Below are 18,084 nucleotides of genomic sequence, written 5' to 3'. Positions count from 1 at the left end.
CTTGACTCGCCCCCCACCCCCACCCTGAAAAAGCAACGGTCGCTCGAGCAGCAGTCCGAGTCGAAACTCGCGGGAAGGCAATATATAAAGAAGCACGACCTGATGTCTCCGAAGAAAGCGACATTTTCAACGGCCACGCCCGGTCCCTGTCTCTCTCTCTCTCGCTCGTTCGTTTCATCGTCGAGGCTCGAACGAACCAACTCGGAGAAGAGGATCGAAACCAAACACCCGGGAAAGCATCAGTTTCCAGCTCGAGTCATTTTGCAGAAAAGGAAACGTCGGTTTCTTCTTTTTTTTTTGGCTTGGAGATCGTTGGGTTCTTGGGTCCTTTCTCGCGTGGGGGAGTTTCGTCAGATACATCGCCCTGCTTTTTTGTTTCTTCCGGTGAGCTTTTCTTTTTAATCTTTTTCTCGGGGTTCCCAAAGATCCTCTGCTTTGTCGAATTCGCGTCGGATGAGTCGGGTCTCTTTCTTCTTTATGGAGATTTCTCTCCTGATTGATGATTGTGAATTGCCCTGAAACAACCTGAGAGATGTTTGCTGCTCTGTTTTTTCTCGCAGGGGACGGTTTTTATAGGTTGGTTTTTCCTTTGTCGACTCATGGACGTTCCTTAGATTCCGCTTATGATGTGTTTTTTTTTTCATGGCCAATCTCGAGTAATTGTGAATCTGTGTTGAACTTGCACAAAAGATGCTGAATTTGTCTTGGTATGTGTGTATATGTGGTGCTTTTCTATTTTCAGGCACGTCTTGCTTGAATCTATAAACTTTGGGAGATTTCGGGTCGATTGAGCTGAGTCTTGCGGCGCCCGGCTTCCAGATTTGACACTTTGAAGCCGGGATGGACCAATTCGGGCAGGTCGGAGAGGTGCTAGGAAGTATGAAGGCTCTCATGGGTTGCAAGACGATATCCAAATCAACAGGAGACAGTGTTGCTGCCCCCAAACATTTTCACCACGGCTTTTGAAGAGATCGCACGGAGATTAAGGAGAACCTCAGGCTCGAAGAGAGACACACCAAGGAAGCCCCTCGAGCAGCCTATGAGAGAGCTCCACTGGGTTTTTAAAGAAGGCGAGATTTACATCAAGCACTGCTTGATGTCAAGGATTTTGGGGCAAAGGATCACTTTTTCACAACAGCAAGGATTGTGTCGAATTCCACGTCCACAACTTGCTATGTAGTTTCCAGCAGTCATCGAGGCGATCGAGACTGCCGGCGAGATTTCTGGGCTCGACCCGATGAGATGCAAAGAAAGGAATTATGCTGAGAGGAGGAAGTACGATAATGAGTGGAATGACCCGAAACTCTTCCAACTGGGAGATACGGTAAGCAGTATCTGGTCCCGAAAGAGCTGTGCAAGAGATTGGACACGGTTTGGAGAGAGGATAGATGGCTTCGATGAGGCCTCTGAAGGAGAAAAAGTCGAATCTGCTGTTCTGACAAAGAACGAGCAGCGGCTTGTTGACTTGATCCGGGAAAATAAGTGCCCGAGACGTACGATTGGACACTCTTTCTAGTTCGATCCTTACCGGGGCAAAGGACTATGCCGTGAGGCGGAGATTGGGAGTTGGAGAGAGATTGTGAGATTCAGTGGTTAGGAGAGCTTGGTTAGCCATCGAGAGTCCTATCGCTTTCCCCATCCTAACGTGCTTTCTCACTACGCCTTCTGTGATGAAGAAAAAAGAATGAATGCTTTCTAGTTGGAGATGATTAACAAGAGTCTCGCTTGTCACATAAAAAGAAAATTCAAATCCGAAGAGGCGGGCATTGTTCTCCTTCTGGTTGTAGTCACATCATGATTCAGATTGCAAGAGGGTTGGAGTATCTCCACTCCCAGAAGATTTATCACGGCGATCTTAACCCGACCAAGATCCTCCTCAAAACCAAGGACTATATCGGAAGGTTATTATTATGTTAAAGTGGCAGGGTATGGCTCATCAGGAGCGCTCGACCGTGTACTCCCACTCTTTTCCCAAACCAGACTCGACCAACCCTTTAATTTGTATGCCCCAGAAGTCCTCACCGAAATGGAAAAGCCAGAGGGTGATTCTAAGTCAAAGTACTCAGAGAAAGCAGATGTGTACAGCTTGGGATGATTTGCTTCAGCTTTTGACCGGGAAAATACCCTTTGAGGAAGGCCATCTTGAAGGAGATAAGATGAGTGAAACATAAGAGCTGGCGAGAGGCCTCTGCTCATTTCCCTTCACCGAGATACTTGGTGACGAGAAGATGCTGGCAACAGAGCTCACTGCGTCCGAGCTTTTCATCGATATGTAGAATTCAAGTGCGTTACATCAAGAAGTTCTTGGTGATGAACCCAGATAATGGTCACCCTGAGCCGCAATCTCCTCCTGCAGACCGAGTGACATAGAGGCCGGATTTCAAAGGAAGTTTTCAAGTAAAGGAATTCAATTGTAGTAACGCAGATTCCGTTTCACATGTTTGCCATAAACCAGCTGAGCTAGACAAGACTCCCGCCTGAGTACTAAGGTCGGGATCAGTGAGACAGCAAGCGAAGTAGAAACAACCTGCAAGGACGAGAACTTGTTAGCTGAGGATGATTCTTTTCTACCATCTGTTAGATATGCAAGATCGGTTTTTACTGTTATCCCAGACGAGAAAATCAACTGACTAACAAAGGCACAGCTTGAAGGTTAAAGATTTCAGGTTAGTTCACTTCCAACATTTCATGATTGTGTCGACTCAATCGCCGGACAAGTCACTTGCTGACTAACTGGAATGACTAAACCAACACTCAAACAATTATTTAGGTCATTTATGGATTGTATCTCTGATTCTTGCAGAAGATCAGGTCCAGCCAAGCGATGTGAGGTCTATTTGTTCAGAGATACCAGAGAAGAGACCTTTGTCATTTAAGAAAGGCACTGACGTTAAGACACGGAAAACTTCAGGGTGAATATATTTCTTTGAACTCGCTATTGTCGATCTGTTTCTGTATTTCTGAGGAGAAGTGATTATGTCTCGAGAAATAGAGAAGTGTCTTCAAAAGTTGTGTTTGGAGATACGTCTGCTAATGTGCCAGTGGCTTGTTCATCACAGGAACACCGAAAACCGATAAGACAGGGCGCGGTCATCGAACTGAACGCCGTAATGTGAAGGTAAACAGGAGGGAGGGAATTCGTTGTACCCATGACCTCTAGAATTGTGAGTCGAGGAAGAACACGTGGACATGTATCAGATTTCGAAATACGATAGCTGGTGTCTCCTCCTTTACACTCCTGTAATGCATGATCATTCTTGAAAATTTTGGCTCGAGGAAAATTTGTCTTAAAGTAGTTCAGTTCACACGGCAGTCTGGTGCCTCATTGATCAGCGTCAGGCCGATTTGGTGAGGGCAGAATGAATCCAGCGTTCGATTCCACAGACCAGCTACAATGGTTACAATCACCCTTTTGCTGTTTCAGAACGTACCTTTTTACATAGACAGATATAGAGATTGTGTAGAGATTCTTCCGAACCAGTTTCGGTTCTGTTCCAAGTAAACTTCAAAGGAGTGGGTCGTGGTCGGAAATTTGTCTGCTTCACCACGCAAGGACTCGGATCCGCAATTTGGTGATTTTACCGGTTCGAGATGATGCAGCTGCACTATGTAAATGGCAGTTTGCTCGGCTATAGGCTGTGATGGACTGAACGCCGTATTTTTGAGGTTTGGAAGTCTCTTCACTTCCCAGAGCATTATAGATTGGGAAGGTCACCGAGTTAATCTTTGACCAAATTTATTTAACCGTACCTGGGGCTGGAATTCTGTCCTCACTTCGCTGTATTATTCGGCAGATATAAAAAGATCCATCTCTTTGAGAGAGAGAGAGAGAGAGAGAGAGAGAGAGAGAGATTAACCACGAATTAGATTGTGCTGAATCTCACGTCAAACCGACCATAATGTTTGTTTACCTGATCTGTCTCCATGTTTCAAGAACTTTGCTTTGCTATTGAAACGAGTATGACGTTTCGAACAAGGCTACGATCTCAAAGCGATGAAGCACCTCCTGTATATGGCGCACTTCTTTTTTTTTTTTTTCTTCTTAATTGGAAACCTTTGTGTCCCCACAAGTAATTTTTCCGGCTCCACGCCATTGAGGAGCAATTAAGAGAACAAAGCTACGTAATCCTCGTGCACCAGGTCTCCCACAGAAAGAGAAAAATCTGAAACAAAATAATTCTATACAGCAAGCTATGCGACATTTACATCAGGTAAGGTTCATCTTTCTGACGGTAAAATTTACATACAGCTCAATGAAAAACTTCTGATACTTGTCGGACAGCACTATGAATCTTCATCCTGGCAACAAGCGCATGTCCTGAATCCTAAAATGCCTGCCATCGGAGCCAGGCATGTGATCTCATCCCTCCCCCCCCACCACAACGCCAAACCCAAAACCCCCACCCCACCCCCTCCCGAAAAAAAAATAAAAATAAAAAAACCAACCAGCATTACTTCCACTCCCACTTCAAGTCCACCATGTACCCCCTTTAACTATATGGCCTTTTGAGATAGTTCACCTCTTCGGACAGTCGACTCCGTAAGCTCCATTGGGAAAACCATCTCTATTGACAAATTTCTTGCGTTTTTCAGCTTCCTCAGGCAATGTACTTGTGTGTGTGAACTGACCTCTGCAAACATGGTACAATTAGGAACTCATAGCTGCATGACAACACATGCATTAGCTTTGGGTCATTCAGTTCTCAGACAAGATGACCAGAGAGTCTCAAGGCAGATTTAAGGCTCTGGCCATAAACAAATGCCTGCGCTTACAACTTTGGAGACTCACAAGCACAAAGCCGGTACATGAAGCATTGCCGTCTTTTTCGCAGGTCTCCCTACACCCTAAACCATCTGCAAGACTTTTATGCAGCCACTTGAATTAGCAGCTACAACCATGTCTGATTTCCCTCTCCAACAGACGCTGGAAACAAACTGCCCATTGTCATCATCAGTTTCCTTCCCAGAAATAGGATCAATTGAACCAAACTTGTAGGAAGTTATTGGCATAGGCAGAGACCTATAATAAGTGAAAACCTACCAAAAGAAAGACAGAAATCATGAAGGAGCACAATTGTTTCTAATTACTTAGGAAACTTCAATAAAGAAAAGCAAGAGAAGCAAGCTACCAATTTGAAACAATGACAGAAATGGCATGCATACCTCATTTGTTTCAGATCCACATGTTATGTAACCATTGGCAACGGACAAACCCACAAAATTCTGGCAGATCATGAAATGAGAAGTAAGTGATCCCGATGAAGAAACGAAGAACATTAAGTCCTCTAAAGGGAAAATGAAAATTCAGATTCAAGACCGGAGAAAGAAAATGGAATGCTGTCTAGCCTTGCGATTGTACCTTCTCATTCGTATGCCCACTAAATGTTAAGCTGCAGGCTTTATTTGACGGACCACTGGAACAGGTTTTGTTCAAATCCCAAAGCTTCAATGTGTTGTCAGTGGATGCAGTTACAATGGTTTCAGAGTCCAAAACTTCACATAGCTTACAGCTTTCTCATGCCCAACCAACACACACCAGGGAGTTCTCGCATTCCGAAGATCATAACAGTAAGTTTTATAGTCAGCAGACCCAAATGCCAGCAAATGAGTGGAATGAGGAGAGAACTGAACGCAGCAGACATTTGCTATGCTCCTTATTGTCCCCAAACAATTTTTCTGTTCAAAATCAAATTTATGTTGCATGAGCTTGAAGGCCTCACTGAATAAAAAAACTTATTAAAGCAACACAGTGAAGTATCAAGAGCAAACTATATTTAAGTATAAAGCTGAATTATGCCATTGAATTTGCTTGCTATTGAATTAATGCATAGCGATCCCATAGTCAAAAGCCTACATGACTATCATGACGTTGTCAACCTATTTTCTTAACACATGTGAGAGAATTCAAATGAGTAGTTTTCATTGTTACTTTAGTTAAGTAGTGAATACCAGAACTTTGCAACCGAATAGGTTTATAAACAATCATTGGTCAGATTGTTACATATGCAAGAAGTAATTCTAATTAAGGAGGGAACATGCCTCATTGATGCTCCAAAGTTTCACTGAACAATCATCACTTCCGCTTGCTAACTTTGTAGGGTATACAGGTGAAAAGTCAACAGACCAGGCCCTCTTTTCATGCTCACTGAACTCGGCAAACCCTTGACCAGTATTTGCATCCCATAACTGGATATTATTGCAGGAAAGTCTGAATTAGAAACGTCCTTAATACGAAAACAAACAGAGCTGTTAAGAGCAAAAATAGAAAATAAGCAGGGAACACAGCATATTTCTTTATACAAAGTTAGCAATAATATCTGCATGCAGAATAGCTATCATGTCTCTGGGAAATTATCACAAAATTCAACTGGACCAGAAATGGAAAAGAACAAAGTGCAGAATAGCTCTTCGACAGTGACATGCAAGAGAACATTGTCAAGCATTTTTGTTGAGCAAGACAATTGCAGATCATTTCTCTTTCTCTCTGATGGATCTGTTTTTATCAGCCTAACTTTCCTCAACAAAACTTTCCTAGGAAAATGACACCATAAGAGCCATAACTTTTGTCCGGCACTCACTTGAATACCATTTCATCTTTTTTTTCGGTCACCTGAGTGCTATAACTTATGTAGGGTGCTCACTTCAGTGGTATAACTTTTTCCGATCACTTGAGTGTCAAATGACTTTTCAATCGATCGTTTGAGTGCCATAACTTTCTAAAAACGTTTATCACAAGTGCTATGCCATGTCAGATTTAAATAAATATTGGCACTTAAGTGAATGATTGAAAGATAATGGCTCTCAAGTGAACTTTTTAGAAATTATGGCACTTAAGTAAAAATGTCATGGCTCTCAAATGAGCGCCATATGAAAGTTATGGCACTTGTGACGTCTTTATCTGGAACTTTCCTCATTTAAATTGGATATTCACATTAGGAACTTCAAAGTTGCAAAACATAAGAGATCAATATTACAATGGACAAGAAGATGAACTATTTTACAGATAGGCATAACACAAAAACCACCACAAATTTGAATATCAGCTCTATCACAGGATATGACCTACCACTATTCAAGAATGCTGATTATAAACCATCAATCCAAAAGCAGAGATTTCAACCAATAGATGCCAAGTGTCAACCAGCAAAACTACCCAAAAAAAAGCACTAAAATACAGACTTTAAAATGGACATTTCACACACCTTTACTACGCCATCATAATCAGTTGAAGCGAGGTAGTTACGGATATAATTATTCCAGCAAGTGCAGCTTAGCTTTGACCTATTTGACATCTCAATCACTGGATAATGGATATCAACGGAGTGATTAAAGAGCGCATCAAATTCAAATATCTTTATTTTCTTTGATATCCCAGCAGCAGCAAAGTAGTCCTCATCCCGGTCAAAACTTAGGAGCAAATCACATTTGCTGAGGAGTTGAACTCTCCATTTCTCAGTATACCACGTACTGCGAACTTACTATATCGAGCATACTTGCATAAGCCATCAAAGAAAGCACCCTGCTGATCAGAGCCATCCTTCCGTTCGTCATTGTTATTGGGAGGACCCCAATTCTCATGATTTTTTAACACATCATTATCAGCACGCATGGCATCAGCCTCAGGGAGCTGCATTCTTGATCTCATGGAGAAATAAGCAGATTCAAGCTGACCGATGTTCCCATCCACCTAGACTCAACCGGATTTATGACAGGAGAAAGATGAGGAACGACATCTGGGGTTGAAAGCTCCTTAAGATAAAGCTTATTGTCCTTTGAATCAAAGGAGTCAGCCAGGCCAATCGCTTGGCGCCTTCTCCCAATCTCTTCAATGTCTGCTTCCAAGCAACTTATATTTTCTATCAACTTAGAGGCACATTTCTGCTTATGCTCTTTGAGGTGATGAGAAAGTGCAGAAGTAATTCGGACTCTGCATCATCTTGCTCTATAGAAGATGACAATTCTTCCGAGCAAACCTCCTTAAGCCCACTAAGTACTTCTGACTCTAGGATCTCCCTGTCAAAGATCACAGCCATAGATGTAGCAGATTATATTTAAACATGTGCAATAATCAGGTTAATGACACAAACTTGGTGAGTTGCTATCTAATGGATGCAAAATTAATCGCCTTGAAAGATTTCAGAGAAGTCTGCAAAGTATAAGAAGATGAATGTCATAAATCTTTGTCACTCCATAAAAGTTCACCTTGACTTTCCCTACAAATAATCAATTCTGCCAAACAAAATAAACATGCACCTTGCAGATTTTTTCAACCTTAAGAAAGTAGTAATGATTACTAAAATAAGTCTCATGACTCAAGATACTATGCATTAGGGATTGTAATAATTACTAGAATAAGTCTCTTTTATTTTCAGTCACTATAGATGATTTTTTTACATTTAGATCACACTAAATCTTTTCAAATTATGGGTGCGTTTGGTTTAGCATTCCCAAAGGGCTTTCGGCCTCCAAAGCCCGTTGGGGAAATACTGAACCATTTGGCGATCATTTTGAAGTATCTTTTGAGTGAAAACCAGCATCGGGAAGACTAAAAACCCAATGCTAGTAAGGACGTGCTTTGAGCTATTAGCATTTGACCAAATGCTGATATTCATTTTTTTTCTTCCAAAACTTCCTCACCCATTCTTCAAATTTTTTATTTGCCCTCGTTATTATTTTTAAATGCTAAAAAAAAATCAAATATATATAAATGCTATGTAATTTTTAAAAAAAAAAACCAACCCTTCGCTGGTTCGGCAAAGGGCGACGAGGGTTGTGCGGCCCTCGCTGGAGCTCACTTGACCTCGGGTGACCTTGACCAGCAGCTGCTGGTGCCAAATCTGACTCATCGGCAGCCATAGCCCTTCACTGGACCGGCAAAGGGTTTGGTCTTTTTTAAAATATATATTTATATATTTGATTTTTTTAGCATTATTGTCAAATTTTATATTTAAAAGTTGCATATATATATATTTTTTCAATTTTAAACAGATTAAAATTAAAAAAATACTATTTTTACAAAAAAAAAAAATTAAAAAACTAATATTCCTCACCCAAAAGGCTTTTTAAATGTGTTTTCTACCAAATAGCATTTTTTTCAAAGTTGCTTTTCAAAACATAGTTTACTAAATGGCCTTTGCATTTATCTAAAATCCTTTTTAGGCTAAATTACTTTGCCTTTTCCAATGGGCTTTCAAAATGCTGAATTGAACGCACCTTATGGAATCCCACAAGCCACACACGTCATATCCATATCATATACATAAAGATATGTGACCTCAAGTAAGAAGCTGAAGTAACATAGGGTGACATTGCTGTTTAATCTTAATTCATCTCCCTGAACAAGCCGATGATGAGAGCAAACTGTTCCGTTTGGGACCCCTATGTGGACATGCCAGATCACCACAATTGTTACTGTACAGATGGGTGGGTAGATTAACACTACCTGCAAGTTGGACGTGAAGAAGGATCAGGATGTAGTAGCCACAAGCAGAATCCAGCTTCTTTCGGATTTTCAGACAAGAAACTGGGGGAAGAATCCTATGACGAAGATCCATCATTGCTGCATTCCGAGCCTTTTCACAGTCGGCGACGAGTAACTGAAAAAGATATTCATTGAAAATATTATGGCCAAGTACATGCCTAATCATTTTTTGATAACTATAAGTAGAATGAATCAATAACAAGTGGAGGATGTAAAATAGATAATTGATCTTAAAAGGACATGATATAAAGTTGATCAATGAAAAACAGCAGTAAATATATTCATTAATTGCATATGCCCAAGGAAAAGCTCTTGACAACAATATAGATCCCTAATTCTGACAATGCTGCCAAGTTTTGAAGCCAAAATCAGTGAAATGAGAAGAAGACGAGGTGTCTTATGACTGGGATACCAATATTATATAAAAGAATCCAGCAGAGACAAAATGATGCATCAATATAGCTAACCATAACAAATGGTTCTGCGAATAGCAATAGGCAACACAAGCTACACCTTGAAGAGATGTATTTGATTCAATGCAAAGATATCACACCTTGTCAAGCAAAACACATTAACACTACAAGCTTGAGAACTAAGCAAGCAAAGCTTATATTTTCTGGGAAACCCTAAGCTATGCTTTACTATTGCTGGAAGGTGGTCTTACACATAAAGGAAAACTTTCATACTTTCCCTAAGTGAGACAGCTGCCCCCATCAATAACAGATATGTCTAGATTTGGAGCAAGATTGCCATTCAAAATGTTTAGACAACAACATGAAAACGTAGCCTCTTTGGTTCACAGACAAAGGGTCACATTTATCCTTCCGTTGCAAGAAACAACTTGATGTAGAGAATCCTTTAATCATCAAAATTAAACAGAACATTACAAATCGAAAAAATAATACAATTATTGAAATTGTCCATCAGATGCAACTTCTGGATCAAGAGTAGAAAAAGACATGAATACGCATGTAGAAGCTCACAAAAAGTATTGATCGGCTTTCCTCCAAACCCCAGGTGCCAGAAAAACTATGTCAATTGTCAAAATAATGGATAAAGTCATTCTATATGATTTGACAAATCAGTATATGAAGGTTTGTAAAATTTCATGAGCTCAATATTAAAAATCAGTGTCACTTCAGACTCTCCAAAAGGAAATCCACAACATAAGGAAAAAGTACAAAAGGCAAAAATCATCCCAGACACACTATAATTTTCAACCACCGCCCACAAGTTCAAGTAAAATTCAGAACAGAAGCAATATCCAGATCAGATCGCACCTCAAAAGGAAAACACCCAAACAGTATATATTTGATGGTGTATGGCTTGATCCCTCGTCGACTTCCTCAGGGCTCTTGTACCACTTCTCTTCCAGCTGGTACCTTGCAGCGGTCAATGACTCTGCACCAGCACTTAAAGTAGGAATGTCACCAGACATTTGTGATCCATATTCTGTACTCGGCTTCTTTGCAACGCAAACATAGCCTGAGTATTGTGCATCACTGGCACTCATCTCAGTCCCACTCACAGCTTCAGCTTTTAAATGAGGTCTCGAATGAAACTGAGGCCACTGCCAGCCATTATTGATGCCCTCATTGAACTTTTGCTTCTTTGCACTGGAGCTATAAGGTCGAACCAAACCATGCTCTAGCACCCTTTTCTCAATGATCTGGTTACCGTTGCTTGGAAGATGTTTGTTTCCAAAAGTTCCAGAAATCTCTCCCCCCAATGATGATCCTAGATACTTCACCCGATTTGAAGGCAGCAATGTAAAATGAGACAGCCGTAAGTCATGCAAGGCAATCCCCTTAGAGTGAGTGATCCACCAAATCCACAATTTGCATAAAAATATTTAATCTCTCCACTTTATTTACATCTCTGTGTGCACCGCTAAGCCATTCTCTCAGATTGACTCCATCAGGATCAGAACTGAACACAATCTTGGTCCCACAGGTACCATGAGTAGAAGGCACAACACTTGAGGGATTTGAACGAAGTGATGCATCAGAAGCCATCCTGGAACCACCAGCCACAGTTACATTATTCGGACTTTTGACTCAGTAGGTAGGCCTCTGAATATGAGTCCCTTTCCCTTCAGAGTGTTCTTCACAAAAAACTCTGAGAATCCTGACTTCGATAGAATTTTTGTCCGAATACCTCCATGAGCCAAAACACCACCTAAAGTTTCTTTATTTTCAGAATGAGGTGGTTGCTCCATGGTTTCATTTCTATCACCTCTCAATAATTTGTGAGACAATAGTTCAGAAAAGGATGTGCCTCCTATGTCCTCCCAGATACTAGTACCCTCCCGGTTCACAGGATATCCATGGGAGCTCGAATTTGTCGATCCTCCTGCTGTCTGATAGATGTGCTGCCATTGGTTTATCCTAGTGCCCATCCTACCACTACTTTTTGAGGTGCCCACTGTAGTCGAACTCAGATTATTATAGTTCCTTACAGTTAACTCCTCGACCACACCACCATCACCATCCATTGAGTGAGGATTCACAGACGGACGATCAAGGGGTCCAAAGAGCTTAAACTTTTACTTACATCCTTACCATCTAGAATATTGGCTAACACATCGGATGCGGTCTCATGGTACTCAGCCTCCCGGGAGTAACCATTTCCTGTGATTCCAACAAACTGCCACTTTCAGTCTTGCACGAATATTCACTTTCCTTGCTTTGCAGGTGACCTCCCTTGGCTGCATCCAGCACGGTTACTTCATCATCCACCCCTCATCCATGATGCCAACCAGGCTTCATCCAATCAACTGATCACATTGCATTCCGACTACAACTACGTCTGCAATTAAATCACACAACTCAAAAGCTACAATCTTTGCTCTTCTCTGTTCCCTGCGAAGCATTCGTCGCATTTCGATTCAATTCATTCGACCACAACATTGGAACAGAGCACGGAAAAAAGACGACCGCGACATGCCCACAAAGCTTTCAATCTGAAAATTGGGCAGAACCCAATGACCAAATTTTTCACTCACCAAGAACCAAATTGAAACGAAATCATTCGACAAAGGAGTCGCACCCAGCTATCGTTCCTACTTCAGATAACACGAAAAGGAACAGCATCCGCATAAAAAATAGAAATTTCACCAAAATGCCATCAGAACCCTCACTCCTCTGCAGAAAACTCGCAGAAGGAGGAGGAAATCGCCACTCCGGAAACGGAACCTACCGTCTTCAGCAACGGAAGAACACCACCGCCCGCCCCAAAATTCATCAACGCCGCCGTTCCTCCCCACTTTCCCTCATTCGATTGCAACCGAAATTCAGCTCAAACCCGCCGCGGAATGCCCGAATTGACGGCCGGAGATCAGCACCCAGCTCGGCAATTTCGCTACCCGGCGACGAAGCACCGACTTCAAATCCCGGTGGGAACAGAGAAGGTGGACGGGAAGGGCAAAACCGGAAATTCCTGTCAAATCACGAAAACCCTAAGACCTCTTCTCGATTACGAACGGAAGGAAGAAGAACATGGTAAGAGCGAGAGAGATACTACGAATCCTCTTGCCCGAAATGGCCAAAAAAAAGAGGAAAAAATAGAGAGAGAGAGAGAAATTAAAATATCTTTTGCCACATCCTATCACCTCTCAAATTTTCGGTGTGGGAAATTCGCTATAAATACCCAATAATTTATTTTCCTGAATTTCGGAAAATAATAAAAAATGTTGTCGTTTTTCTTTTATCCTCTATTTTCTTTTTTTGGGGGGGGTGGAAAAGCGGCAACCAGTTATTTTTCAAGATAAATATTATCTGGCTTTTCTCATTTTGTTCTTTTTGCCGAGGTGGCAAACTCGAGAAGGAAATCTACGAAAATACCACTGAACATAATAAATGATTTTCTTCCCTTATCTATTTATTTATTTGTGTTCATCATGGAACATCGGGCATGTGTTGTGGATCTTGAGTTTTAGCCTATATTCATTGCATCACGGAAAATGCAAGGAGGAAAAGAGATCGTGGGAATTAATTAATGTATTATCAATTAAAGATCTTGGAGGTTTTGCATTTAATTATTATCATAATTGTCGAATAAATGGCGCGTCACGTGAGATATGAGGTTCATTATGATAATCAACATGTGGTAAAGAGAAAAATAAATAAATAAAAAAGGACAGTAGATGCTAAATTTGGAAGAGTTTAAGGAGGGTGTCCAGCGATACCTTAGGTTCTATGATTATGGAAACTTTTTCTTTTTTTTTTTTTTTTTTTTTTTTTGAACAGAAAGTTTACAAGTTGGGTTGTATTTTAATCAAGTAAACGTGCTTGCATTGTACTTTTAATGAGCCACGTGCGCGTAATCATGACGAGAAAGGTGTTTAATACCAAAAAAAGGAGCGGTTCTTATCTCACCTCGTGCTGTCATGACTACTTAAATTCGACCGAAAATGGAATGGAGCCGATTGTCTTCGTAGTTAGAAATTAGCGATTCGGTAAGCACTGGCAAAAATTACCATTTTCATTTTCACCGTCCAATTTCAATGTCATGACGCTCTAGCACAAGCGTTCGAAATCTCGATAATCAAATTCAAGTACATAATTATGTCAATTTTCTATTTTGGTTAAATAAGGTAATGAGTTTGAAAATGCTATTGTACCGTAACCATACCATTCCCTTTTCGCTAGCCAAGTTCCAATGTCATGACTCTCTAAGACAAGCATTCAAAATGCCGATAATCGAGTCTAGGTACACAAATATGCCAATTATCTATTTTGATTAAATGGGGTAATGAAGTTGGGAACGTGATTGCATCGCAACCATACATTCCCTTTTCACTAGCCAAGTTCTAATGTCATTACTCTCATGCAGAAGCATCCGAAACCTCAATAGTTGAATATAGATACATAATTACTCAAATTATCTATTTAAGTTAAATAATGTAGCGACTTTGGGAGTGTGATTGCACTACAATCATTCCAAAATACTTAGAAAGTGATGAGTTTGATTGTTTTGTGCATCCAAGTAGTCCCATTTGTCGGCTCATATGTTGATTGAGTCATGACATATCGGGTTGTGTCGTGTTATGATTATTGATTTTTTTTTCCTTTTTTATATTTATTTATTATGTTCATGTTGTCAACCAAAGAACTATCTATTTTAGTTAAATAGGGTAGCGATTTCGGGATCGTAATTGCACCGCAACCATAATAAAATACTTGGAAAGTGATGAACTTGATTATCCATGCATCCAAGCAATCCCATTTGTCCACTCATATGTCGATTGAGTCTGTGGTATATCGGGTCGTGTCGTGTTTTGATTATTGATTTTATTTATTTATTTATTTATTTACTTATTATGTTCATGTTGTCGACCTGCGACTAAACCGACCGTCGCGTGGTCACAGGCGCTCCACGCGAGTCCAGCGTAAGGCCCTGAACCTCTCCATCCCTCTCTGTTCACCAGCTGGCGTGGCCTTCTCTGTTTTCAGCGTTCATTTCTTTTCTCATTTGCAGGATCAGGTGCCACGTGGCCCTTCATCGTCCACAGTTACTTCCCCTGCTCCAGGCAATGTCCTGTGTCGGCCGGCAAGTTCTCCACGAGTCCTTTTTTATCCGAGGGTTCCAAGGGGCATTTATTAATCGTACCTAAGGAAACAAATAAAAAATAATGTCTTGGAAATGACGGGATTTCTTTATTTGAATGTTTCACGGGTGTTCACTAGACATACGTTAACAAAATAATGATCGACATACTAAAGCTTCGTATATACGAAAGGTGTTTGGATGTTTCAATGAGTCTACTCATGCATTGCCATGTCACTTAATTTCGATTTGACAGATGGGTTTTCATTACCTTGTTCGATTTTTCTTTTATGATCAAAAGACACTTACGCGTAAGCAAATCTCAAGCGAGATAATACCTCATTACTAAATTAATGCATGGTTGAATGATCTAAACATAAAATGACCCACCTGAAAAAGATATGTTATAAATAATGCATTTGATTCACGCACTAGGGCTCAAAAGGAAGAAGCGTCTGTAACAGTGAGAATCAGTTAGGAAATAACTTTTGTTGGTCCCACTCTATTCAATTAAGAAAAATTTATTTGTCATTTCTACGCTTTCACGTTTTTTCCCCTAATGAAATCCTTATACTTTTAATTTGTTTGATCAAGTCTTTTTACTTTCATAATTATTCTAATCAAATCCCTCTAACACTATTCTGGCTCAATCCAACTCGGTGGCCATCGGACAATGTCTTAGTTTGACATGGATGAAAACTTCGCCAATGTGGATGTCCACATTGGCTAAGTTTTATCCACATTGGACTCGAGACATTATGCACACACATCTACGTGGAATGCGCATATCTTATCCATATCATGCTTTTGCTTTGTCCAACATCCAAATTAGTTTAATTTGGTCAGGTTTTGCCATTAGAGGGACTTAATTACACAATTTGTGAAAGTAGAAGAGCTTAAATAGACAAACTAAAAGTAGGGGGATGAAAAGCAGAATTTCTTCTTCCTATTAATATTGGTTCTTATTTGTTGATTCTTGTCTTCAAAGTAATTTGGTTCAAAGTTCAATGATTGCTTTAATTATGGTCTATAAGAATTGCACGTTTTAGTCCAAGCAAGTCTCACAAGCACCAAACACTCGTGACTATACTTCATTTCAACCATCTAGGGGTCCCCTGGAATGCATTCAGTGATCATCGCATTGTCCGGGATGAATTGGCCTTTGCCTGTCAAAAGATTGCGTGTAATAAAGGGGCATGGCCTTGAAATCACAAAAAAGTCCCAAAAAATCATAAATTTCGCGAACACGGGTCACCACTTGATTGCACTAACACCGTCATTCACACACAAGCAACGACGCTATCAAAATAAGGACATAACACGACACGACACGACACGACAGATTTTTTGCATTTTCTACTCTTATTAAATTCTATCACATCTTGAAACAGATTTCACGGAAAAATCTGGTTGTTTTTCAGACGTATGGAAAAAGTCTAGTGAGCCAAATACTCTGTATGTGCGACTGCCTTTTCAACGGACTTTTGAAGGGCTTGCTTATCACGCGGTACGGCGAAAACTTACGTGCGACGCGATGTTGGCCAATCGCTTCAAAACCTGGAAAGAAAGGCATGGTAGCTGGCCACCACCTTTCTGTTTCGTGGAAACCCACGAATTGGTGTTTAAACATTGGAGACGACAGGCATTAGTGAACGAGATTGCTTCGGTATTGGAAATTTGGTGTGGCCCGTTTTGGCAGCCGAACAAGCTTTTCTCTATTGGAAATGCCACCAAAATATTTGATTTCTTAAGATCATTACCAGCATGAAAAGGCCGACCATTTCCTTAATCCATGGGGCTATAGTTTTTACTAGATTTCACATTTCACATTTCAAGTAGCCCTAGATTCTGTTGCACTTGTTTGGAAGTACATACGAAGTGTTGGGAGTGGCCCAACGTGTTCGGGAGTCAATTAGAAATATCCCAATGATTTCTCATTGAGAATACCTTATAATAAGGGAGTCCAATTGTGGTAGGACACTGAAAGGAAAAGTCTAACTAAGGAGGAGTCTTTTTTAGAAAGAATACCGGGATGGAATCAATTCTAGTAATTGCCCAAATAGAGGAATTTCAATTAATCATTGTCAATCAAATAGGGAGGATTCCTAACTTGAGTGGGGAGGTCTACCACTATAAACAGGAAAGCTTGAGTGGAGGTTTTCTGTGCACACCAAAAATATCCTATAAAGATCACAAAGGTCTTCAATAAGTGGCTTGAAAATTGTGAGAGAAACACTATTAGTGTTGTTCTTCTTCTCTGTCTCTTGTGTTATTTACTTTTCTTTTGCAAAGAGAATGAACGGCTGCATATTGTACGATCCCGACAATTAGAATTCCATTGCTATCGGTTGCGATCCAACTTAATTCACAACATGTAGCGATAATTTTCAACATGACTCGACAATAAAAGCATGAGTTTGATTCGCCCGGTTGCATTCGAGGTGAAATCATGTTGATGAGCTCAATGGAATTCACAGATGGTTCAAAGAGAGGTTTGGGAGCAAAATGCACCCACCCAAATTAGATCTTTGCTTCTCGGACCAAAAATAAATAAATTAGATCTTTGCTATGCAAGCTAAAGAATATAAGGGGATGATCGAGATAGAACCATAAGATGTGAAATCATCATAAGGCTAGTGAAGTTTTCATAATAAGACTAGAACCACTTTCATAAAGCTTATGGAGCCTAGCCTAGAGAAGGAAACCGTAAGGATTGATTGAAGAAGGGGAGGGGCAAAGAATGTTCCAGCAATGCAAAACTATTTTTGCAGGCTCACTGATGCTTGAGCATGAAAATGGAAGGGCCTTCTCAATTGGGAACTGCTCATGTAAGGGGTAGCCCTTAAAAATTCCTAAATCGATCGAGATGGGTCAAGCAAAGTGCAAATCTACAAGTCTTACAATATAATAATATATATTGATAATTGCTATAAGACAAACATAATCCTATAATAGTAATCATTGAACATTTTCAACATGGCCATAATTTCAATGGGGTAAGAAATTTTCAAAGTTGGAAAAACTATGATTGGTAGCTAGCAATTTTTTCATTCATT

At 40.4% G+C, this 18,084-nt stretch overlaps 1 protein-coding gene across 1 annotated transcript; it reads right to left on the bottom strand.

Moving 5' to 3' along the window:
• Nucleotides 1–4,399: 4,399 nt before the first annotated feature.
• LOC120292600 (protein SPA1-RELATED 2-like) lies at nucleotides 4,400–12,002 on the bottom strand. Its single transcript, XM_039310870.1, is given in 14 exon segments — nucleotides 4,400–5,037; nucleotides 5,164–5,223; nucleotides 5,360–5,490; nucleotides 5,493–5,676; nucleotides 6,040–6,186; nucleotides 7,203–7,414; nucleotides 7,417–7,687; nucleotides 7,732–7,892; nucleotides 7,895–8,013; nucleotides 9,443–9,524; nucleotides 9,527–9,639; nucleotides 10,762–11,301; nucleotides 11,303–11,532; nucleotides 11,535–12,002. Coding segments are annotated over 14 exon segments (2,883 nt in total). The 5' UTR covers nucleotides 11,976–12,002; the 3' UTR covers nucleotides 4,400–4,845.
• Between the last annotated feature and the right edge of the window lie 6,082 nt (nucleotides 12,003–18,084).

This window comes from Eucalyptus grandis, chromosome 4, assembly GCF_016545825.1.
Source record: "Eucalyptus grandis isolate ANBG69807.140 chromosome 4, ASM1654582v1, whole genome shotgun sequence".
Classification (NCBI taxonomy): domain Eukaryota; kingdom Viridiplantae; phylum Streptophyta; class Magnoliopsida; order Myrtales; family Myrtaceae; genus Eucalyptus; species Eucalyptus grandis.
Note: the sequence above shows the minus strand (reverse complement) of the source record. Positions and strands in the feature narration are given on the sequence as shown.